This window comes from Apium graveolens, chromosome 8 (assembly GCF_009905375.1).
Source record: "Apium graveolens cultivar Ventura chromosome 8, ASM990537v1, whole genome shotgun sequence".
NCBI lineage: Eukaryota > Viridiplantae > Streptophyta > Magnoliopsida > Apiales > Apiaceae > Apium > Apium graveolens.
Window position 1 is genome coordinate 44840473 of NC_133654.1, and position 25269 is coordinate 44865741.

A 25269-nucleotide genomic window follows, 5' to 3' on the forward strand; every position below is an offset into this window, starting at 1 on the left:
ACCCAAGGATGTTTGAGTTCATGGTTAATAAGTCTGGTTAATAAAAACTGTAATCTCAATTTTATGTATTAGTATTTGAATAATAATTTAACGATTCAGAGTGAGAATTTTATTTTTTATTAAATATATTAAATCATTTTTCACTTAACATTACTTTTTTATTAACCACAATTCTCTTAATTCTCATTCATATTTCTCTGATTTCAATTGACAATCCAAACGCCTAAATATATGGCTCCCGGTTGCACGTACTAAATTTTGAAGGATCATAATAAGTATATCGGTTTTTCTAATATGTATACAAAAACACACAATAAACACTAACTCCCATGAATTTGATGTAGTTTGATTAGTTCTCTAATTATAAATATCGATGGAGTGAATTTGGTGTATTTTGCGTCTAAATTTTAAAGGGTAACACCGTCCATGTACATGCGCCTTGTCCACAAACCAACACACTTAAATACACACGTCTCTCCCGAGTCCTGACAAAAAATTACACACGTCTCTCTTACAAACGTATGTTTAACATCTACACACACCTCCACTCTTAACAGATCATTTCACACACTAATCACACACAGACAGTTCTGCAAAAATGAGTGGAGTATCATCACAACTCAACCAATTCAAATCCCTCTGCATCACCTCTCAATTCACCTCTAAGCTCGCTCTCTTCCGCCCTAACTCCCTCAATTTCTCCCCCAAACACGCCCTTAATAATTCCACAATTTTGGCGCCAAAATCAGTTAGAATTCGCGCCGAGAGCGAGTCATCGTCATCAGCGGCGCCTGGTACAGCCACGGAGGAGCCTCCCAAGGAGCCGACGGAGATAGAGGTGTTGAAGAAGAAGTTAGTGGAGTCATTTTATGGAACCAATAGAGGATTGAGTGCTACGAGTGAGACGAGAGCTGAGATCGTTGAGCTGATTACGCAGCTCGAGGCGAAGAATCCTACTCCTGCGCCTACGGAGGCGTTGAGTCTTCTTGATGGCAAATGGATTCTCTCGTAAGTTTTTGTTTTATGTGCAAGGAAAATTGTAATTAGAAGTGTTTTTTTGGTAGTGATAATGATATATGTGTGTAGAAGTTATTGAATTGTTGTTTAGCTCGATAATCTTGATAAATTGATAAAATTTTATAATTTCGATAAATTGATAGAATTATGTACTTTTTTTAAAAAAAAATTGGGGAGAAAGTACGGATAGAAATAAAAGTAGATCATGTGTTTGATTTAGCTGAGTAGCAACGGGTGGAGAGATTTGATTTTAAATCTGGATTTTGTAATGAACTGGCTACTTGTTCCGCAAAAATGTCTCAGTTAGACCACTCGTTCCTACAGGAGCTCGTTTAAACCATGTTTGTCACTATATGACACTATTTGATGAATTGAGTGATTTTAAATGAGCTCGCTTACGAACGGGTGGGACTGTAGTGGAATCAGTGGTTAGTTTGATATGAAACAATCAGTGGTTAGTTTGATATGAAACCCTTTCAGTGCACACGTTGATGGTGTATGTAATTGTGACATTTGATTTCTGTAGCTTTGTTACTTGAGCAGGAGAAAAGCACCTAGATGGTTGAACATATTAGCTTATTGTCACCTTGTATGTTATATTAAGCATGATTATGTTTTGGATTATATCTAACTGAGCATATATGTTAATGCAGTAACACATGCAAATACTTTATGACCTGTCATTTACGATTACGTGTTGCTATGAGCTTCTGATAGGTGGATCAAGGTAATTATACTAATGAAATGATACTAATTTTACTGGACTGCAGGTACACATCATTTTCGGGTTTGTTTCCTTTGTTGTCAAGAGGATCATTGCCGTTGGTGAAGGTGGAGGAGATATCACAGACAATTGACGCTTACAGTTTTACCGTCCAGAACAGTGTTCAGTTTGCAGGACCATACTCTACCTCTTCCTTTACTACAAATGCGAAGTTTGAAGTCAGAAGTCCCAAACGTGTTCAGGTTTGTTTTCTATTTGCCTTTACTTAATATGTTACTATCTATTTTCGGAGATATTCATTTTAGGGGTTCAGGAAGTATGCGCGGTATACATGTCTTTGACCAAATCATATAAGAGGTGTTACATATGTTTGTATTTATGAGCTATTACAAAACCAGAGTAAGAATTATCCGAATTTTTGTCTGTTTGGTTAGACAGATAATATTAAGATTGCAAACACTGAGTATCATTACCTTGTCATCTATAATACTATTATGTGCTACCTTTTGCTTTTCAGTTTTATTATATATATTTGTTTTTTAAACAGATAAAGTTTGAAGAAGGTATCATTGGAACTCCTCAGTTGACAGACTCGATTGTGTTACCAGAAAATGTGGAACTCTTTGGACAGAATGTAGACCTATCACCCTTCAAAGGCTTGTTCACTTCTGTACAAGACACTGCTTCCTCTGTTGCAAAGACCATTTCAAGCCAACCACCAATCAAGTTTAATATCCCTGCCAGAAATGCAGAATCGTGGCTTTTGACCACATACCTTGATGAAGAGATTCGAATCTCAAGGGGAGATGGAGGAAGCGTGTTTGTTCTGATTAAGGAAGGTTGTCCACTGTTGTTACCATGAAAACTCCATATGTATTCGGCAGAATGGTGATCTTTAACTTTGGTTTGTAGAAAAATAACATTATAAAGAACTGGTTGTTTTGTTATATGTATTTATTGTGTGATATAGAATTTGAGTCCGACAATTTATTATAGGTATATACTATGTATAGCCTTGTGGCAGATACTCGAAGTGGAAGATGATATATACATATTTTATGCAGCGTGAATAATGGAAACCTCAATTGTGTCCGCGTACACTGCTATGAAAATGTCCTTGTGAGACAGAGTTTTTTATCGCTTTTGTCTTCTACCTCGCTTGAACAAACAGATATTATGTTACAACTATGCAAGGAGAGAATTTGTTAAGTTTGTCAGAAATGTCTTTTAGAGTAGGAAAGAAGCCATATGTTCCGATTTGCTGAAAGCTTGTGATATGTTCTGAATTGTGGTAAAAGCTTGATATGTGTTTAATATCGTCCCCAGAGATGGGAAATGTTTGCAAACTTTTGGGAAGGATGTAGCTTGGTGTCCCAGAATTGGCCCAAACTTGTCAGTGAGTGTAAGATTGTTTACAAACAGGATTCATTAATATAGAGCCATGCACTAAAAAGGGTTAACAGAATGTTATTTCCCTAAGCTGCATGAAATTGCATTGGAACTGACTTTCCTGCAGAAATTCAGAGTAACATTTGAGATGTTCACTACTTGCAAGACAGGATATTACATTTTCAGGACTCATGAGTAATATTTACAATTTAAGAACATGCAAGTGCAGATCTCATGGAATACCTCAAGTATAATTCCTCTATATTCTTCTCTGTTCATTGAAACGTAATAATTCAGCAGTCGTTTCAAATCTTTTGGCTCAGAAATCCTATTCGTCGTAATCATCTCAACTACTGATTCTCTAAAATCTTCTCTAGGATCATTAGATGACTTCTCGGTTGCCACCATTACGACAAACTTAGTCCCTGCACTTCTAGATTTCCTTCTCTCATCACGCCTTGCTTCCCTCCTTTCTTTAATCATGTGATCCAACTTCTCTTGAACCATGGTGTGCTACGCTTGACATGGTCGAGGATATATCCAAATTCGGGCTTTCGTCAGATGAAGAGACACTAAGCCTAGAGCTGCAGCAGACGAAGGCCTTCATACACCCCTTTGGTTTATGGTTTTGTTTCTTTGGTTCTCCAGAGCCCTGCATTCTTAAATATATATGGAGAATAATTTGAGCAAACAAATAATGTATTTGAAGTTGCAAGTTTGCTGGTGTAATCATGATTCTCCCTGAGGACTAGACAATTTGCAATAATTATGAAAAAAATGATTGGAGGGCTACCTAAAATTAGCTCTTTTCTAATGAATAAGTTATAAGTTTATACTAATGTTCAATGGATTTCCCTTGTGCCCTTTTAATAATAATGTATGAATTTAATTTTTAAAAAAAATAACAGAAAAGGATAGGAAAAGAACAAGTTGAGCTGGTAGCTCTTGGTGGATGCTAAAACCATTCCTCTTTAGTCAAGACCAAATGGGAACCATAACATTATCAATGCAAGTTTTTTCTTAGTCTTACAAGTAAAATACAAAACACTTGCATACCCTTTATTGAATTTCTATTAACAAATATGATTCACATGGTTTCATCATTTCAGCTATAATTAAGAACTCCATCTAAACTACCCTTTGCTAATGTTTGTTTCATTAATGACAAATACTTAATACTATATGCGGTGGCGAAATCAGGATCACAAAACAATGGGGGCTCACTGAGTTATCGCTAATTATTAGAGGTCAGGTAGGTTTTAAAAAAAATTCTACTGAATTTTAACTAAAAATCATGCATTATAAATAATTTCTTACTAAAATTTTCAGCTCAGCCGAGCTTAGTTTCCCTTGGTTCCCCCTCGGTTCCGACTCCCGCTCCTGACCGTGCACTTGCTACATTGTCTGGTGGTTGTTACATATAGCACTTTTATGCAGCAATTGAAGTAACAAAATGACTGACATCAACCAATGATGAACCCAAAAACTTTAATCACATAGAGAAATTTGAATTAAGAAAGCAGGATTTGTTAGCGATTCATTAAGAGTATAACAAGTTGTTTCTGCTGCATTAGTGTTTTTACTAAGCATATCCCCCTTGCAGAATTCCAAAGATGACACACAGCTGGAAAGGAATAGGAATCTCTTCAAGGGTTCAGTGTACATGTAATGCATGGACACATAGTGAAGTACTGATAAGAGAACAAGAAGCAATAAGTAGGTGCATTGACATGTTACCCATTCATTTAAAAACACAACTTTACATTTGGTATTTAAGTTTGAAGATCTTGCTTTAGTTATTTGATTAATATATAATTACAAAACATGATTCTTATTCTTCTTGATAGCATTGTTATGTGTTCTCTATATGGTATCACCTTGTCAAGTACTAAATAGGATAGGATTACACATCTGGCTATCATGCTCAGTTACTTTTCCGTTGTGACACTGTCAAATTAATCACTACTAATGTAACTTTGGGAAATTATTCAAGTCATATTAGTTAGGGGTAATAAAACAATTAATTTCTGAGGCCATAGTTGAAGCCATGAAATTATAGATCCGAGTTTAAGTGAAGACTATATACATATGAGGATGAGGCTATAAAATTAATTGAAAATCACTTGAATTATCTTATCGCGCTCAGCTCAAATTACCAATTTATTATTATCAAGAATGTTTGGTCGTTGTTTGACCGGAATGAGCAATCTTTTAGGTGTTATACATCTTGTAAACATGGTAACTTCATTTTCTTGCTCCACATCACATTTCCCTGCTTTCACCAACTCAGCTGTCTATGGTAGCACGGCCTTTTCCTTAACCTACCAATCTTGTGCTGAGACAAGTTAGGTCTTATCATATACGTATTAAATTAAAAGATTAAAAAGAAATCCAAATTTAATTTTATGATTATTAAATCATCCAATATTCGAATAAATTTGGTAAATTTTTATTATTTTCCAAATAAAATCTCACCCTAATTCTACCGGTTCATCTCGACCCTTCATCTCTAATCAACGGCTCAGCTAACATACACTATAAAATTCCACTTTAACCCTCTCTCACCACCTTGACGGACACTCCAACGATAACATTATATATACGTTCAATTTACATTTAACAGCTGCGTTAAAATCGATTTTTGCGTTAAAAACTTCTAGAACCTTCTTTTTTTCTTGAATGGCGCCTTCTCCAATGCAAGTTAACGGCGATATCTCCGTCGTTAAAACTCCGGTAACGGGACGTTTAGCGACAGTGTATAGTGACGTGCAGAACAGTCGTTTAGATCACTCTCTTCCTCTTCCTAAAGTTATTAAGGATTCTTTCCATGTTGTTGACGGTCCTGCTAGTTCCGCAGCTGGAAATCCAGGTCTCCCATCTTTTTAATATTTGTGTTCTCGCGTTAAAACTGTTCTCTTCGACTATTTTTAACACACACTTTTGGGTTTTGGTGTATATTTAAATTTGATATTAATGTATATATTTTGTGCTCGTTTGTTGATCATGATTCCTATATTCATTTAAAATTTAGTTTAAATATATGTGTGTGTTAATTAATTTAGTTTAAATGTATGTGTGTGTTAAGTTAACGGCTATGGCTCCTAAAGCTATTAGGAGGATGCGTTAATAGGATCTTATATTATATCTTAAAAGCGTGAGATCTGATTAATAATGTAAATATTTGGACTAGAGCATTTGCAATGATGGAAAAAAAGACTAAATTTTGTTTTTATTGAATGTGGTTATTAGGCTATATTTGGTTTTAATTTGGTCTTGAATCTTAAAAATAGAGTGGACATGTAGTTACTAAGTGCTAAATTTGTAAATTGTGATCCATAGATTGTTGAAATTTAGTCAGAATTGGTTTTGCAGACGAGATTGCAAAGTTGTTTCCGTGCCTTAATGGACAGCCATCAGCACTGTTTGTACCGGGAGATGGAAGTAAAGTAGCGTCTGACCAGAAGTTGAAAATTGGTGTGGTGTTATCAGGAGGCCAAGCTCCAGGAGGACATAATGTTATCTCTGGTATTTTTGGTATGGATTATTGCTTTCATATCATTAATAAAAATATGTCGTACTACATTATTTTTTAGAACACCAACAGAGCACCATTCGATTCCTATCAAGAATCTATAATACGGATATTAGAATCAGGTGTTGACAAATTATTGAACCATATTTTTACTTCTCTACTCATTACTGATTCCAAGTCTTGTAAAAGTCAACAATTCTAAAGATTTACTGATGGAACTCGTAAGCAAACTGCCGAATTCCATTGTTTTCCATCCTGGTGACATTAATACCTGGAGATTTTAGTTCATATTGATAAACTTGAAAAGGGGGGCAGGATTCTGATGAGTAGAATACTTTTTATGCAAATTTTATCTATTTGCTTGAAATTAATACATTTTTGTACATGTAATTAGATTATTTGCAGGAGCACTGCAAAGGTAGCACATTGTATGGCTTCAAAGGTGGACCTGCTGGGATCATGAAGTGTAAATACGTAACATTAACCTCAGAGTACATTTACCCATACAGAAATCAGGTGCAAAAAAATTTTATTCATTAAAAACAATACTATAATTTACTGAGCCTGTCTTCTGATTTTCAATAATTCTATTATCATCTTTCGGTCCCAGATATAACTTAGATTCTTAGAATCCAGTTCCAGTTAAATATTGAGTCACTTGCAACCAGTATGTATGAATCTTGTGTACGAAAAAAAAATTACTTTTCATTTGTATGTTTACCCATTAGAATAAGTATGCTCTACAAATGTTCATATATACCTCTTTGTTGACTGTACTTTACTGTTAGCTTGTGGAATCCCTTTAATTTAAATGTGTTTAACTTATAAATATGGCTTGATGAAGTCAAATTTAACAAGTCTAATTTCCTTTTGTCAGGGAGGATTTGATATGATTTGCAGTGGTAGAGACAAGATTGAGACTCAAGAACAGGTTTTACTCTAAGCGTGCTTCATAATTGTGCCCTAATACCCTTTTCCTAATAACATAGATCATACTCTACAAGACTACAAGTATTAAATTATATAAGTTCATTATCTCGCAATTGATGGTCAGCAACTGAGATGGCATGTATTTGATCCCAGTTTAAGCAAGCTCAAGAAACAGCATTGAAGTTGGATCTTGATGGGATTGTTGTGATTGGTGGGGATGACTCAAACACCAATGCTTGCCTCCTTGCTGAAAACTTTAGGTGATATTACTATATATATATTAGAAATGTTACTGTTCATTCTCTGTTGTGCCTTGATTTTGAACCATGTGTACTTCGGTTGAACATACTTATAAATTGCTAGTACTTTGATTGCATAATTCAGGAGTAATAATTTGAAAACCCGAGTGATCGGATGCCCAAAGACGATTGATGGTGACTTGAAATGCAAAGAGGTCCCCACAAGTTTTGGATTTGATACTGCATGCAAGGTTTCACCTCAAGACTTTCATATGTTCATACTTATACTCCGTATCTACTGAATACACGGAATACTGATAATTTTTCATTTCTTTGTTTAGACATTGATTATTTCATTTTTTTTTGTTCGACATTAATTATAGTATGTAAGAGAGTCTGTCGTTCAGGTGCCTTCAGACTAATAATGTCTATTATAAACCATACAGGGATCTTGCTAATGAAATTATAATTGCAGTTCTGTTAGTAAGTATATATGAAACCACAGCCATGAATTTAATTCAAACTTTTCACTGTATATACTAATAGGGGTATACTTGTACATAAGTTTTCCTGCATGAAATACTTAATCTATTTTACCCATCACACGAGCATAATATTTGTATAGAATGTGTATGTTATTCTTTTTCAATAGGCTAATCAGTTTTCCAATTAAGCTAAATCAGCAACTTAAGTATTACATAGCTAAAAGTTCATTTATCTTACTATATATTTGGATGAAGTATGGCATCCTACAAACATATAATCTGGATAGTATGTCAAATTGTCGATTATCCATGGCTATGTTGATCGTTGTGCAAATCTCAAATGCATTCCGTGCATTCTTTATGTGCTTTATGTTGATCATTTTCCATCCTTAAACTTTTTCGTTCTATTATGGAAATACTATTCAGCAGTATGCATATATTTGTGCAGATCTATGCTGAAATGATTGGAAATGTCATGACTGATGCTCGTTCTACTGGAAAATATTACCATTGTAATGCTCTCCCATTTTTCTGTTTCGGATGTCCTTATTTCTATATATTAAGTCCTCTAACTTTTTTATCTGTTTGATGGGTTTAAGTATAACTATAATTGTATCTGCTACTGATTCACAGTTGTAAGACTGATGGGCCGTGCTGCTTCACACATTACCTTGGAGTGTGCTTTACAAACTCATCCAAATATTACTCTTATTGGAGAAGAGGTAAGACAAAACAAAAAAAGGTTGTATTGCATCATTGAGCACTTGCAAAATATTATGGATTATTGAATGAGATGCACTTATCTTCTATGTCTAATTGTCTAAATGAACTTGCTAAAATTTCGCTGCAGGTTGCCAGCAAAAAGGAGACTCTTAAAAATGTTACAAACTACATTGCTGATGTGATCTGCAAGCGTGGAGAACTTGGATATAGTTATGGTGTAATCCTTATTCCCGAAGGGCTTATTGATTTTATCCCTGAGGTAACCCGGCCTCTAGTTTATGGCAGCTTCTTTGTGCTAATGCCCTTTTAGAGTATACTTCAATGTTTGTGATGCTATCGAGTAATTTGTGCTCACAAAAGCATTCTTTATAAGTTCAGTACAAGTACACTGTACAGAAGTTACATTCCTCCTGCTTTTGCTGTCATTATTTACAGGTGCAGCAGCTCATTGCAGAACTGAATGAAGTTTTGGCCCATGAAACTGTTGACGAAGGCGGTCTTTGGAAACTGAAGCTTACAACTCAATCTCTGAAACTTTTTGAATTACTACCTACTGCAATTCAGGAGCAATTGATGCTTGAAAGAGATCCGCATGGAAATGTCCAGGTAATCAGCTTTTTGTTCCTTCAATGTAAGAGTTCATCATTTTGAGCTGTGCAGTTGTAACGGTTGTATGCACTTGTTTTTTATTTTAGGTTGCCAAAATCGAAACAGAGAAAATGCTTATTGAAATGGTTGAAGCTGAGTTGGAGCAGAGGAAGAAAGCGGGAAAATATAAGGCTCATTTTCAAGGGCAATCCCACTTTTTTGGGTACAAACTGTCATCATATAAAAGAATTATTATTATTATTATTATTATTATAATGAGATGATCCAGTCTCTAATATTTCTGCTAATGAGCTCATATCTTTTTTGTGTTTTTTGCATCCCCTATGATCTGTCACCATAATTAGTGTGTAATGCGTTTTCTAATTACGTGTTCTTCTTAGCTATGAAGGTAGGTGTGGTTTGCCTTCTATGTTTGATGCTACATACTGCTATGCACTGGGTTATGGTGCAGGAGCTCTACTTCACAGTGGAAAGACAGGATTGATTTCTTCGGTGTGTGCTTCCTGCCATTTATACTTCTTCCAAATACAGTTTCTAATAAGTAGTATTCAGTGATTATGAGATTAAATTCTTTTTCTAGCTACCACAAGTGGATAATTCATTTGACTGGTTCTGATATTTTTATAGGTTGGGAATTTGGCTGCGCCTGTCGAGGAATGGACTGTTGGTGGTACTGCATTGACCTCTTTAATGGATGTTGAAAGGAGACATGGTAAAGTAAAGATACCATAAATCACATTCTTATATAACCCTGTGATGCTTAGTAGGGTTGGTGAGACAGAAACTTGCAACTCCATGAAATTTGCTAGAATTCGGAGGAATATATATTTTCAACAATCGTACATAAGATTTGTTATATTTCTCGTCGATTTAAATGGTCGTAGGTAGTTTATAGTCATCCTCTTGGCTCTAGTCATTATGCTATGCTAAATGGTAACACCTGGATTTGAGTACAATTGAAAATCCCTTTTAAACAGAGTTTCCTAAAAGAAAAGACTTATAATCAACATGATTTCTGACCTTCTCTTTCAATATCGATATCTCAAAGTTTTAGTACTTGACAAAGTAGATGATCCTTATATATTTTTCCATTTTCCAGTTAATGGATTCCTTTCTATGTTTTATTTTTCTTTTCTGAAAATTATTCATGTGATGCAGGGAAGTTGAAGCCTGTCATTAAAAAGGCAATGGTGGAGCTTGAAGGTAGGAAATTTCTGCACAGCTTTGTATACATAATTTGCATTTAGAAAGAAACAAATTTTCAGTTGGTGTGTACCTCCTACGTGCTTATTTCCAACAAACTGCGATCTATTTGTAATGTCTCTTCAGCTGCACCATTCAAAAGTTTTGCATCCATGCGTGAAGAGTGGGCTCTTACAAATCAATACATCAGTCCAGGTACACCTTTATTATATCATTAATTTTCAAAGTACTATTTTCCAGAATAATAGCCCCTATACCCTTTTCTTTTCTTTTTTAAATTTGATGAACTTTTACCGGGAATAGATTAAATTCATAATCTGAATTTTAGTCGATTCTGTGCTTACGCTGACTGACTGTTATCTTTTGATCCAAATTTTCTATAGAAATTAATATAACACGACTCATACTCGCCTTAGTTTAATGATTCCTACAGACTTTGTTTACTAAATCTTAAGCAGTAGAAACCTTAATTCAGATTTTGGTCTCCAATTTACAGGTCCAATACAATTTGCTGGGCCAGAATCTGACAAAATTAATCACACCTTATTGTTGGAGCTTGGAGTTCATGCATAGTTCCTTGGTCCAAGCATAGCTACTGCCTTAACATCATCATTGACAAACTCGAGGTTGTAGCATTTTGCTTATATAATCATTCAGGCTTTAAAACTTTTGTTTTCGTAAGAGATTGTCTGATCTGTGGAATGAGATCGATAACAAGAAAGCTGATGTTACATTTGGAGTCCTCTTAAATAATTATGTTTTTTCCTGCTTCTGTTGTTTGATGCCTCCCTAATATTTGGCTACTAATGTTAAATTGTTAGATTTAAATACGAATAAGTGAATAAGTGCCTGTTTGGCAAATCTTATAAGGTAGACAGCTTATTGACGAGTCCCAATTTATAAATTTAATTTACAACTGAGTAACGACGTACTTTTTCTCAACTTATTTTTGATTTTTCATTTTTTTATTAATTTTAGTTAAAAAATTAATTTTTTAAAATGTTAATCTAACTTAAAATCTAAAAATTAAAATAATTATATTTAAAAATTATATATTTTAGTTTATTTAAATTAAAAAAAATCTGACTTATCCAAACACGTGGATAACGTATAAACATTTATCAACTTATAACTTATCAATCACGATTTAAGCCATAAGTTACTTATTCTCAAACCGTTTCATTCATTTCTACTATGTGCCAATTAGAGTCGCACTCTGCCAACAAGTGATTCCTAGTATTCTAAAAATCGGCCAACTAACCGATTAATCGGAGTTCGGACGGATCCTGTTTCGATTAAGCGTTAATCGGGTCAAAGTACGGTTTTTTGAAAAATCGGTCAAAAATCGGCCGAATTGGTCAAAGTTTGAAATTAATAAAAAAAATATATTTTTTTTAAAAAAGTTTTTTAAAAATAATCATTAACATTTAACATTTAATAATTAATATTAAAAATAATATAGTAACATATTGACTCTTTTACACACAGAATCGTATATTCTTATATCCCTAAATCCGCTATACAAATATCTTATGAATTATTCTCAAATCCCAATACTCAACTTGCATGCTCGATAGATTCACAATTTTGAGGTATTCTAAATTTATTCAATAATTATCACTTAAATATCAAGTAGGTAGTAATTTAAAATCTTAAGATTTGAGTTTGTACGTAGTAATTTCTAATTATCAAGTAATATTAGTGAGTAGTCAGTAGTAATTAATTAATATAAAATACTTAAATATCAATTATGGACTCGTGATAGGAGTTTTTTTTATAAATCTTATTATTAAAACATCAATACTGAATTAATGATATGTGGTTTTATTTTTGTAAATTTTATAAAAGGTTAATGAATTTAAATAGAATTATTTTTTATTATTTATTAAATAATTTTTTTACGATTAATGCTCCGATTAATCAATCCGATTAATCACCGATTATCCGATTAATCACTGAAAGGTCCCTCCACCAAATAATTCTGATTCCCGCTGTTTAGAACACCGGTGATACCGGTGATTCCAGTTAAAGGCATTCTTCCTGAAAGGGTATATAAAGCTTAAATATATATGAACTGGATTCAGGAAATGTTTTGCCCCGGCACATTGCTCCTTGATACTTTTGAGGGGAAAATAAATTGATAGGTCCCTGAACTATTCGTGTTTTATGCGATAGGTCCCTAAACAAAATATTCCGCAAATCGGGTCCCTGAACGTTTCCAATTGTTTGCATCAAGTCCTTCCGTTAAGTAGAATCTGACAGACGTCAGAATCTGTCAGTTCGTGCATACGTGGCATTCTAGGTGTTAACATGTCATCAGCTTAGTTGTAAATACTCACAGAGAGCTAAAAACGAAAATTAAAAGAGAACAAATCAGAAAAGAGCCGTTACCCAACTATTTCCTTATCCCTATATATGTACACACAACTATCTCTATATGTTGGATTAGGGTTCATAACATAAATTGGGGGGAAAAATTTGACAAGTCGACTAAGATGAAATAAAGCGGAAGTAGCAGCGCAATGAAGTCGAGGGTGGTTTCGAAAGCACCATTCGTTTGCAAATGCGGATTTGAATGTCCGCTTTGGACGTCTCAAAAACCAAATAGTCGAGGGCGGAGGTTTTTCGGGTGTCCACTTTACAAGGATAAAGATAAGTATTGTGGTTTTTTCCAGTGGTATGATGAAGATCATTCAGTTCTGGAAACACAAAGTGAGAACTTTGTAAATATGAAGGTAGCTATGTTGGAAGCCAAAATTGGAGAAATTGAAGCTGTTAAGAAAATGGAGGTAGGAGAAGTGAAAGCCCAGTTAAAAATGAAGAATTTATATATTGAAAAGCTTGAATTTCAGTTGGCATTGATGAAATTTTTCATTTTTTTTATTTTATGTGGATTTGTATTTACTCTAACCAAATGAGTGTGTAATGATATGCTTAACTGAACTTTTGAGTTCATGCTTATGAATGGATTTGTAATACCTTTTGTAATGATAAGCTTAACTGAAAATTTTCATTATGCACCAAATTGAATCAAAACTGAAATAAAAGAATTGAAACAGGAAATAAACATGAAAGTGATGCTTGCATTACTTGTCCAAAACAGATCATTCATACATGTCCCAAACAGAACTAAACAGATGTTTTCCTCACACTTAGATTGAAAGCACCTAGATTACACAAACATAATTAGCTCATGGCTGACTGGAACTCTGCATATTTCTTGACCTCCTGTTGAAAGTCTTCAAGGATGGAACTGGTGTTTGTGAACTTGGCACTGGAGTAGTTGGAGGTGGTGGCTTAGGACCTTGAACTGGTGCCTTTCTAACTGGTGCCTTTGTAACTGGTGTTGGATTTGAACTTGAAACTTTAAGAGTAGAGCCACCAACAGTTTGGAAGTATGTATTCCCATCTCTAGCACTTGTGTATACACCAACACCAACTGGTTGTACCTTTGGGGGTGGTTCTACAACCTGCACATTTTTTGCCTTTGCTGGCCTTCCCCTCTTCCTCTTTGGTTGTTGTTCACCTTGAGCTGATGCCTGGCCTTCATTTGTAGATTTTTTTTGACTTGTTGCTCTTTTAGCCCTCTGCAAGACATGAATAAGTTAACTTCAAAGCTGAACTTATAAGTTAACATAAAAAAAAATACCAAACTTACATTAGCTGCTGCTTGTGCCTTTGCTGCATCACTCTGTGCTTTCTTCGCTTCGGCTATTGTTGTCTGTATCTCAGAAATCTCCTCAGCAGTTGCTTTACAAGTTATTTTATTATGACCAGTACTCAAACACTGACTACAGTGCATCAACACTCCTTTTTTCCCAATTTTTGGCATGCTCCCTCCTCACCTTGTTCTCTCCTTCTATGTTTTTTTGGCCTCCCAGACATCCTTCTTGCTTTTGGTGGCTTTATGTCTAGGATTCCAGTTTTGGGCCAAAAAAGTGCACCATTCATAGGTTTTAGAAGATGTGAATATGCTTGAATATATTTGGATTTTTGATAACTGACATCAAGCTTATCTTCTGATTTTTGGTTCATACTTTGCAGTGCTTGACATGCATGAGTGCGAGGAATGCCACTCAATTCCCACCTTCTGCAAGTGCATGTGCCTTGAACCATATTCACCACCCATTGACCCCCATCAATGTCTCTTACTTCAAACTCATCACCACCAACCCATGTTGATTTACAAAATCTAGTCCCTTCAATGTTATAATTTAGCTTTTTGACTATCCTAGGACATAAATCAGTTTCAACACCTAGCATCCAGTCTCTCTTTCTATAAATCATCTCCATCACCAGCAACCTAATATCATCTAATAACTCTAAAATAGGCTTATACCTTGCCTCCACAATCCAACTATTGAAGCACTCTGATAAGTTATTATCTACCATATCACACTTTGTAATTGTATCAAAACAAGTTCTACTCCAATATCTGGGCTCTGTCTTCAACAAATCATAGTGTGCAAGAAGAGATATACCTTTAATTTCATCAATGTGCATGTTGAACTCTTCAATAGTATGTGACTTGACAGCCATCCAGAATAAATTTTTCAGAGTTGTTCCAGGGTGATATTTTTTCCAATTTGCATATATGTGCCTTGCACAACACCTATGTTCTGCCATTGGGAGGATGTTGTCTATGGCATGCTTCCATCCCTGCAAATAATTGTCATTACAGTGTCAATATACAGTACTTCATAAGATAATAAAAAAAGTAAGTAAGCCAAGTGATTGTAATATACCTTCTGCTGATCAGTCATTAAAGTATAGCCTGCTCCATTTTGCAGCTCTAGATCATCTCTCAGTAGTTTGATAAACCATTCCCATGTTTCTGTGCATTCAACATCAACCACATCCCATGCAATGGGAAACATTCCATTATTACCATCCCTGCCAATTGCAGCTAAAATTTCCCCCTTGACAAAGCTTTTGAGAAAGCATCCATCTAGTCCTATGATCTTTCTGCAACCATCTTTAAACCCATCTTTTAATGAATGGAACAAATGTATATTCTTTTAAAAACTGAAATTTCATTCACTCAGTCTACACCTATTTTAACTGTTGTACCAGGATTTGATGTCATAAGCTCAGCACCATAGTCATATAATCTCATGTATTGTTTAGCATTCTCTCCCTCTACCTCAGACAATGCCTTTTTCTTGGCTTTCCAACACAAATTTTTGCTAGTTACTAAGCCATGCATCTCATGCACATGTTGCTGAATTTCTCTGAGTTTCCACTTTGGATTTGCTCTAACATTATTTCCAATCTTTCTGACTAACCAATCTGCTCTCACCAGTTTATGCTTGTACACAAGGATGCAACTATGTTCTTTCTTGTAAGATTTAACTTGAAAAGCACCTGTCTTATCAATTTTACTTGCAAACAAATACCATGGACAATTTTCCCTGCACTTTGCTTGTAACCTTTGACAGTCATTCTTTTTAAACCATATTTCCCTCTTCTGTTCAACCATGTAATCAAGTACTGCATTCCTTAAAGTCTTGACATCTGTAAATATCAATCCAACTTCAAATTCTATATTCTTCATAGGAGTTCTGACATTGAATGAAGGGTACACTCCCTTACACTTATGGACTTTTTTCTTTTTGACCACAGATTCAACCTCATTGTCACTAGAGTCACTACTTTCTTTCCCCCCTATCTTATATGAGTCAGAATCTTACTCACTCTCCCATCCTTTGCTCTCATCTGTCATTAATTCCTTCTTCTTATCTTTTACAGTTGTTTGATTTGTAAGAGTGCTTAAAGGAATTGTTAGATCATTCAAAGTACTTTGAGTAGGATTGATCTTATGAGCATATACTTTCTTCTTTCTCTGCATTACTTCATTCCATTCCTCATCACAGTCACTAAGATTCACATTATAATCATCATCTTCACTATCTTCCTCTGCATCACTCTCATCCACACTCTCTTCACTCCCACCATCACTCTCACTTTCTTTATTCTCCTCATCTTTTTCACTCTCTCCACCAATGTCCTCTAATTTCTCATCTTTTTCAGTCTCTCCACCAATGTCCTCTAATTTCTCATTTTTTTTACTCAAATCTACCTCCTCATTATCACAGGCATGGTCAACATACACATCTACTCTACCAGACTTAAGAGCATAAGCTTTCAATTATTCTATACTAGTATCATTCCATAGCAATTTACAGTTAACATCATTAAACAAAGAACCCGTTTTGTGACAGTAAATACCAAACCCTTTATAACCAAGATCAATTCCAACAAACTTTTGAAATATGGAAACAGATAAGGCATTCAACTTCTGATTAAACACAAACTCAACCTTACCTCCTTTGTAGTACTTGAGACCACTCTTATGAACGAATTCACCTCCATGATAAATGTATAGCGTAACTTCGGCCTCCATATCTGTAAATGTAAAGATGAGAATGAATGTTAGCATCAACGATATTTGTAGATACCCAATATAATTCACTTCCTGTAAACCCTTATTACATTTGATAGAACCCTAACCCCCTTTGTGATTGGAAAATAATTAAAGTATCGACTGAAAATGGAGATAGATACGTTTTAAAAGTCATGTGCTAGTCATGTGATGTATTTTTAAACTTTAATTTCAGTTTAATTACATTTTTTTTATAATTTCCGTACAACTAAGCTGATGACATGTTAACACCTGGAATGCCACGTATGCACGAACTGACAGATTCTGACAGATTCTGACGTCTGTCAGATTCTACTTAACGGAAGGAATTGATGCAAACAATTGGAAAAGTTCAGGGACCCGATTTGCGAAATCTTTTGTTCAGGAACCTATCGCATAAAACACGAATAGTTTAGGGACCTGTCAATTTATTTTCCCTACTTTTGAGAGGAGTTAATTTTCATCTTTAATGATTTCCGGTGTCCACTGTGAATGTATAAAGGTATGTTATTCGGAAAGAAGTAGATGGGGATGTTTCTGTAAAGATTCCTCGTATCTAAAAATGACAAAAGACATCATATAAAATGCATTACATCAAAATGCAAAGAACAAAGTGAAAATTTTACTACTTCATTTACAAGGAATACTATTTTTTAAGGTTCAAATACAGACGACAGGTCTAAGAGCTGAGATTAAATTAGTGACTGAAACATTCCCCAACCTCAGATAACAAGACAGAATCTTAGTAGTAAGAAAATGAAATCCAGAAACTAAACTTCTCCAATTAAACTTACAATCCTACCTCCCAACACCTCAGAGTAAATAAGAATAAAAGAATAGTAAGGAGCCCTCAAGAAAGTCTCCCAACAAATAAAAATATCAGACTTTAAACAACACAAAGAGGAAACTTATAAGCATGCGTGCTAGAAACATATCATGCTGGCAACATATCGATTTAGATGTTGAAGTTGAGCTTTCTGGTCTCTGTATAGTTGATAGGAAGAACTAATAAAAGAATCAAGTAAGAAAACACTACTACTTTTCACAGCAACCACTGTATCTTGATGTATATTATTCATCTTGAACCCTTTTTGGGTCTAAACCAGCCCCCCTGTCTAATTTCATGGCTTCCGGAACGTCCACATCTTCTCTCACTTCATGATCCGCCAAAACTTGGCTGCTAGAGAAAGAGTTTTCCCCATTGATGGAACGCAACCAGGCTTCCTGAACTTGTAGAACGTACTCCAAGTGCCACAAGACTTCACCCATAGCAGGTCGGCTCTTTCCCTCGTCTGCCAAACATTTTTCTGCAATTTCAGCATATTTTGTCAACGATTCTGGTGAGTATGCCCCTTGGAGGTGCGGATCAATTATGGTTTCAAGAGATCTCTGTCGTTGCCATCGCATTGCCCATTCGGCAAGATTGATCTGATCCCTTGGCAAACTTGGGTTTATGACAGCACGTGCACAAATGACTTCAAATAACACCACCCCAAATGAATAAATATCAGACTTCTCAGTCAGTTGCTGCCGCCTGAAGTATTCTGGATCGAGATATCCAAAACTTCCTTTAACTGCAGTACTAACATGTGTGTGTTCCAGAGAAGGACCAGTTTTGGATAGCCCAAAGTCAGCCATTTTCGCCACAAAATTCTCGTCTAACAATATGTTGGTTGTCTTAACATCTCTATGAATGATGCCGCGGTCTGCTCCTGTATGGAGGTAATGCAATCCACGAGCTGCACCAATGCAAACTTCTATTCGCTGCTTCCAACTTAATGGTGGGAGATTACTTCCAAATAGATGACTTCTTAAGGTCCCGTTTGCCATATACTCGTATACTAAGATCATCTCATCCTGTTCATCGCAAAAACCAATCATGGAGACCAGATGCTTATGTCTAAGCTTTGATAGCATCTCAATCTCAGTTTCGAATTCCGTCAGACCTTGTTGAGATTGTGGGTTGGCTCGCTTTATTGCTGCACGAGTTCCATCTTCTATCTCCCCTTTGTACACCTTACCAAATCCTCCCACACCAATTACTAAACTGTCTTCAAAATTGTTAGTTGCTGCTTTAAGCTCAGCTAATGTAAAGCGTCTACCAGTTCTATTGGGGGCCATCGACCCGTAAAGACTCTGGTGTAAGGATCCTTTTGCATTAGCTGTGCTATTTAGAAGAAATAGTGGTCGCCATCCAGGGGGATGCTTCTTAGCGTCAGTTTCTTTATTTCTCTTACGACAAAAACATGTAATAAGTGCAATTGATGCGGCAAGAATGACAATAGAAGATATTCCAGCTCCAATGCTCACCCATAGAATCATATTTCTTGAAGTTTTGCTGCCTCCTGGATTTTCAACTTTGCCAACATGGGCAAGATTCCCGTTTCTACTCAACTTAAAAACCTCCAGTCCATTCAAGAGCGCATCAGTTCCAGCAGTACCTGTTGTCGTGTCAGGACCGAGTTGTATCCAGAGGGTGTTTACCACTGATGGCACAACATCAAAAAAGTCTTGATGATACGTCTTGTTCATTCCTCCTGCTTGCTCAAAAATGTCAAAGTTGTCTGCTGCAGTTTTATTATTAATGTAGATCCTGAAAATTCTTTCATTTGCCTTGTCAAAAGTTAATTCACAGAAATGGAGACGAATGATGTAATCAAAATCAGGATCCACTTCAAATTTCCAGGACATGTTGAATCTATTCTCCATCACTTGGGTGTTGGACGTAGTTCTTGCACTTCTATAGACTACAAGTGGAGCTATTGAAGTCTCATTTGCAGAACCATAAGTAATGTTTCCGCGACTGTGGATTTCTGATCCTGCATTTGCAGTTAACATGTAGCTTGAATCTGCTTCCCAAACTCTACTGAGAATCAAATCCTCATCAGCTTTAATTGGTGAGCCACCAACATTGAGTCGATACATTGTCTCGATTCCCCGTTTGCTTAGACTCAAATTACTCGTCTCCCCGTTGCTACCCACTTTGTGTATTGAATCAACAAACAGCCTGTCTTCAACATTTACTATCTCAATTGCATTGACAAATCCAAAAGATCCCTTGGTTGGAATAAAATCAACCACAAGAACATCACTACTGACAGTGAAAAAGAATTCTTTCACCAGATACGGGGAACTCGAATTCCCTCCCAATTCCATTATATACAGATTCTTGTGCAAAATTTCATCAGGAACATTAAATCTGGATAACAATGTTATCCCATTTGCCTCAACAGAAAAAGAAGAGTCATTCACATTGTGATTCTTTAAGGCAAATGGATAAAAGTGGAGCCTTAGAAAATAGCTTCCCTGTGCTCCTCGAAATGTGTAATTCAAGCTATCCACAAACAGCCTCGCAGTCTTATAAAGTGGTGCATAAGCTTGATCTCCATCAAATGTAGTAGCTGAGGCCTCAATGCCAGAAGAACTAAGGGAAACATTTCCCCCGGTGCCCGAATCACCAGCCCATCTCCTACCACCCACATTAATGGTAGAATTTGTACCACAATTTACAAGAATAGAATTTTTCTGACCTTCTCCACTTCTCACATACAGAGAAACTACAATCAAAAAATTTAAGCACAACAGTCTTATGCCATCAATCTTCATCACTCCCCACTTTGATAGTCCTGTTTCTCTTTATACTCTCAACTTACAAGATTGTTTAGCTAAACATTAAAGTACTAACTACTTCTTAAGTACACAATCAAAGATAAATCTTGAAAACCTATTATTCAACAAAATTTCAACCTTTTCCCAATCATCCAGAAAACAATAATAATAAAAAAAAATCACTGCTAATCCACAAGCATTACAACAAAAATACCCACTTCAGACTATATGATATATGTGAATTTACCTTCATTAATGATGATTCAAGAACCACATGGAACCCTCCAAGAAACAATCTTGAAACAGCAAACACCCAAAAAAGGCAAAGACAGCCAGATCTGAATCAACACAAAGAACAAGAAAAAGGGAACAAAAATGGCAAAGAATATATGACTGAATATTAGTACAAGACACAAGTTTCTGGACTAAATAAATATTTCTTAAAATTACCATAGAGGGTGGTCCAGGAGCTGTTTTATTTTCTGAAAATGATACAAACTGAGAACATGGGGATTCAAAGAGACATGGACCAATATGAAAAAAATACTAATACTTATCCTTACATAACAGGCCACAGGGTGTAATGTGTAATGTAAACATTCATGTCATTCTGTACTGTTTGGTTTCATTTGAAAGGGATCAAGTACCAAGTACAAACATGTATGGATAAAATAATAATATATCTGTACTTTATTACTACTACTTTGCATTTGTTGTAACTGCCGTAACAGACAATACTTTAATAATTGTTCAGACTTCAGACCATATTTTTCAGGATGTAAAAGTGTTGACAGCAGCAGAAGATGCAACTCCATTATTTTCTGAGGTGGCTCACATGCATTTGTCTCTTTTTAGATATCTTAAAATTTTAATCTCTGCTTTTCTTTGTCCATGAGGCATGATCTCTTCTGGTCCCTTTTTTCTATTTCTTTATATTGCTTTCTAAATGTTGTTGGACCGGCACAGAGAATTAACTAACTTTTTTGATAAAAATGATTTGATATTTGTCCGTGGACTTGGCAAAAATAGGTCCATCCGAAAAATCAAATCGAAATTTATAAAATTAAGATCTGAATCATACAATCTGATAATTATCCGAAACCCGATTTAAACCGATCCGAAAATTACCTGGATCAAAAATTAACCGAAAATGATCTGAAATACAAGATCCGATTATAACTTATAACCAATTAAAACCAAATAATATATTACCTGAACCGAATATTACCTGAAATAAGCAAAAATTATACTTTAAACAATTTTATGTTTATAATAACATACTTATTTAATCATATTTTTTTTGTAAAAGTACATTATATTATATTAAAAATACTAAATTGAATTAAAAAGGTATATGTTTTAAATCTCAAAAATTAAAAAAATAAATAAGTTATGATCCGAAAATATTTGAATCGAATTTAATCCGAACAGAATTTTGTCTGATCTTAATCCGAATTTTATCCGATTTTAATCCGGTTTAGACCCGAACCGAATCACATCTGATCTGATCTGAATGGTCTTCAAATATATTATAATCCCAAAGTAGATCCGATCCAAAATTGATCTGATCCGAAACCAAACTGGTTATCCGAATTGTCAGACCTATTTGTCTATACAATAGAACCCCTGTAAAGTGATTTAACCTCTCTAAATTAAAAAAAATATCATTAAAATTTAATAACCCCTCTACCGTGATAATTAATATTTTTTGAAAAAATTTTAGTGTTAAATATCGGTCCCAATTTTCGCATAGAGTGATAATTACAATTAAATACATGTTATGCCCAAAAATTGATATAAATAATATTCAGATTAAAATTTGATAAAAATAGTCAAAATTGAGGAAGAAACGCCTAAAATTGAGGAACATATAAGATTATCCCTCCATAGAAGAGAAGAAGGCGCGCCCTATGTGATAAGGAAACGTCTTATTGTGAAAGTGGTTGATGGAAAATTGTAGTCGTCCATGTATGGGAAGGCGCGCCCTTAAAAGGAAGAGAAGGCGCGCCCTGTTACTATGGAAATGGTAGGGGATTCCTAGATTGGGTCTTTCCGTAAGGCAAACCTTAGGGCGCGCCCTGAGTTGATAAAATGTTTTAGGGTGAACCACAGTTATACCTGCGTCCGCGGACTAGAGAAACAGCTGGTAGCGGGGGGTTATCCTGGGCCAGGGAGATGCCTTATCCATGAAGTCTCGAAGCCGCGGACGAGCCATGGGCCTTTGTGGTTGGGCCTCATCGGCGGACATTCCAAAAGCTAGTAGAAGACGGTTTCCAGTAGGTTTCCTACTGGGCCTCGGGACAAGAAATCTAAGCCTGTTAGGTTTCTTGTTCCCCAAGAACTACGTTGGCTTGATCCCCTATAAATAGGAGTACGTAGGCAAATCGTAAGAGGTCAAAAGCGAGAGCCTGAAGGAGCCACCATCAACCCTAAGCAATCTCAACCACCAATAATAACCACCACCAAACACTGTACATTTTTTCCGACGAATACTGTTCATCGGATCCACCGATTACTGTTCACGTTTCCGATGAAGAACCGACGTCATAGATCTTGACTCCGGCTACGAACCTCAAAATTTTTTGTTACCAAATTCCTCCGTCAATAAATTGGTGCTAGAAGGAGGGGCTAATCAAGATCTGCAGCTAGGAGGAAGGATGTCTCAATATCGTGATGGAAGTTTTATGATGGAAGCTCTGAGGAAGAATCCGATCACGGCTATAAACATGAACCTTATGTTCCGCCGATGACTGATCGTCCCACTCCGGACGTTGGGGGACAGCCGCCCGTGCTCATCAGCAACGCTGACTTGCTGGAACAACTACATCGTATGAGCGATGCTTTGAACGGCTTCGATTCAAGGTTGAGCACCGTGGAGCGGCGCAAGACCAGAAGGGGCCTTCGTCGCAGCCGTGCTACTCATGCACTTGGAAAAGCACCTATGACTGATAAAGATGCCTCAGCCGGCCACGACCACACTGGAGGAGGGTGTGTGCCGATAACCCCGCGACGCCTGAACTATTCCAATGATACGTCCCCAATCATCGAGTTGGTGGAAGAAGATACTGATGGTCGAGAAATCCTGCGGACGGATAACTGGGGAGCTGCCCATCCACGCCGGTCTGGACGTAGTCTTGAGGAACGCCGACAGGCGGAGCCCATGTCGGAGAATCAGCAAGAGGCTTCGCAGCTTTAAGGGATCGCTTGGGAATCCGCTTAGGCGATGATGATTTAAAAATGTTTTTACTTGAATGGCAAAAAGAAGTTGATCGTGGAGACGCGACGCCTCATGATACAACGCGTGTGCCCCTGAATTACCAGGGAAATCAGGAGCGGCACCGCGATCATGAGAGAGCTCCTCCCCGCAGATCGTTGGACCGATATGGTCGAGGATATGAAAGCGACCGTTGGAGAAGACCCCAATGGAGGGGAAGAGGCGGAGACCGAGGTAGGTACTTAGACGGGTATCATCGCGACAATTACCGTGGCCACATTGATGCCCGTTGGTATAATCGAGCAGACAGCGATAACTATGCTGAATATGATGATCATAGAGATGGGGAAAATTATAATTGTGGGACGGCTCGAGGCCGCGGTCGGGGTCAAAGAGAAAATCCAGGAGGAGATCAAGGTCGGAACCCCGAAGTAATTGTGATACCAGAAGATGCCCAGAACACGAACCAGCAGTAAGCCCCTCCAGGTGGGAACCAAATAGAGGTACCTCCACCGCAACCCTAAGGTCCGCAGCCTCAGATGCAAACTATCCCAGGCGTGGGGACCTTCAATGTGGGAGATCTAAAAAGGCTACTTAACCATCTGGAAGGCAGAGTGACGGCCACAGCCGAAATCCCTTCCCCGTTATCGGCGGCTGTAAGAGAGGCGCAGTTGTCGGTCGGAAATCGCAACACTACTAGTGATCTCCGTTTCTACGGAAGCTCAGACCCCGTGGAATTTCTGGGCCGATTCAATATAGAGATTGATGTATATTAAGTCCCAGACTTGGCTCGATGTCGGCTCCTGGAAGCGACTTTTAGAGAAAGTTCCCAATAATGGTTTCAAAAGCTTGGGTCGGGAGTAATCACTTCCTGGGACCAAATGAAGACTCTTTTCTTGACCAAGTTCCAAGAGGCTGTAAGATATGCTCCCTCTGTCACAATCCTCGCCAACGTTAAACAAATGGAGGATGAAAGCTTGATGTCATACTTTAAGAGATTCAATGCAGAATTTACCAGCGTAAGGGGGGGCTTCAGACGAAGCCTTAAAGAGCTTTTTGATTGCAGGACTAAGGGTTGGTTCAGACTTCTGGAAACACTTGCAAGGGAAAGATCCAGCTACTCTAGCGAACGTCTTTGCCTTGGCAGAGTCGTTCAAAGCCATAGAGCAATCTC

The 25269-nt window shown here is 36.6% G+C and overlaps 4 protein-coding genes across 5 annotated transcripts; 2 read left to right on the top strand and 2 right to left on the bottom strand.

Moving 5' to 3' along the window:
• The first annotated feature begins 492 nt into the window (after positions 1–492).
• On the top strand, positions 493–2880 carry LOC141677159 (light-induced protein, chloroplastic-like). Its single transcript, XM_074482925.1, has 3 exons — positions 493–1008; positions 1788–1983; positions 2289–2880. The coding sequence occupies exons 1-3, from the start codon at positions 599–601 to the stop codon at positions 2601–2603; spliced, it is 921 nt and encodes a 306-aa protein (XP_074339026.1). The 5' UTR covers positions 493–598; the 3' UTR covers positions 2604–2880.
• Positions 2881–5732: 2852 nt separating this feature from the next.
• LOC141679067 (pyrophosphate--fructose 6-phosphate 1-phosphotransferase subunit beta-like) lies at positions 5733–11623 on the top strand. The gene is made up of 16 exons (XM_074485547.1): positions 5733–5999; positions 6503–6664; positions 7057–7178; positions 7540–7593; positions 7746–7852; positions 7977–8082; positions 8765–8828; positions 8950–9038; positions 9167–9298; positions 9475–9645; positions 9735–9850; positions 10029–10140; positions 10276–10360; positions 10807–10851; positions 10978–11046; positions 11348–11623. Exons 1-16 carry the CDS (start codon positions 5810–5812, stop codon positions 11422–11424), a joined length of 1701 nt encoding a protein of 566 aa, XP_074341648.1. The 5' UTR covers positions 5733–5809; the 3' UTR covers positions 11425–11623.
• A 2379-nt stretch (positions 11624–14002) lies between these two features.
• LOC141677854 (uncharacterized) lies at positions 14003–21715 on the bottom strand. Of its 2 annotated transcripts, XM_074483932.1 has the most exons (3): positions 21129–21715; positions 17176–17256; positions 14003–14438 (listed from the first exon to the last, which is right to left on the bottom strand). In XM_074483932.1, exons 1-3 carry the CDS (start codon positions 21132–21134, stop codon positions 14043–14045), a joined length of 483 nt encoding a protein of 160 aa, XP_074340033.1. In that variant the 5' UTR covers positions 21135–21715; the 3' UTR covers positions 14003–14042. The 2 variants fall into 2 exon arrangements, with proteins under 2 accessions (XP_074340033.1, XP_074340032.1); XM_074483931.1 differs by lacking the exons at positions 17176–17256; positions 21129–21715 and adding an exon at positions 14510–16875.
• LOC141677853 (putative receptor-like protein kinase At1g30570) lies at positions 18030–21134 on the bottom strand. Its single transcript, XM_074483930.1, has one exon. It carries the CDS (start codon positions 20876–20878, stop codon positions 18344–18346), a length of 2535 nt encoding a protein of 844 aa, XP_074340031.1. The 5' UTR covers positions 20879–21134; the 3' UTR covers positions 18030–18343.
• Positions 21716–25269: the final 3554 nt, after the last annotated feature.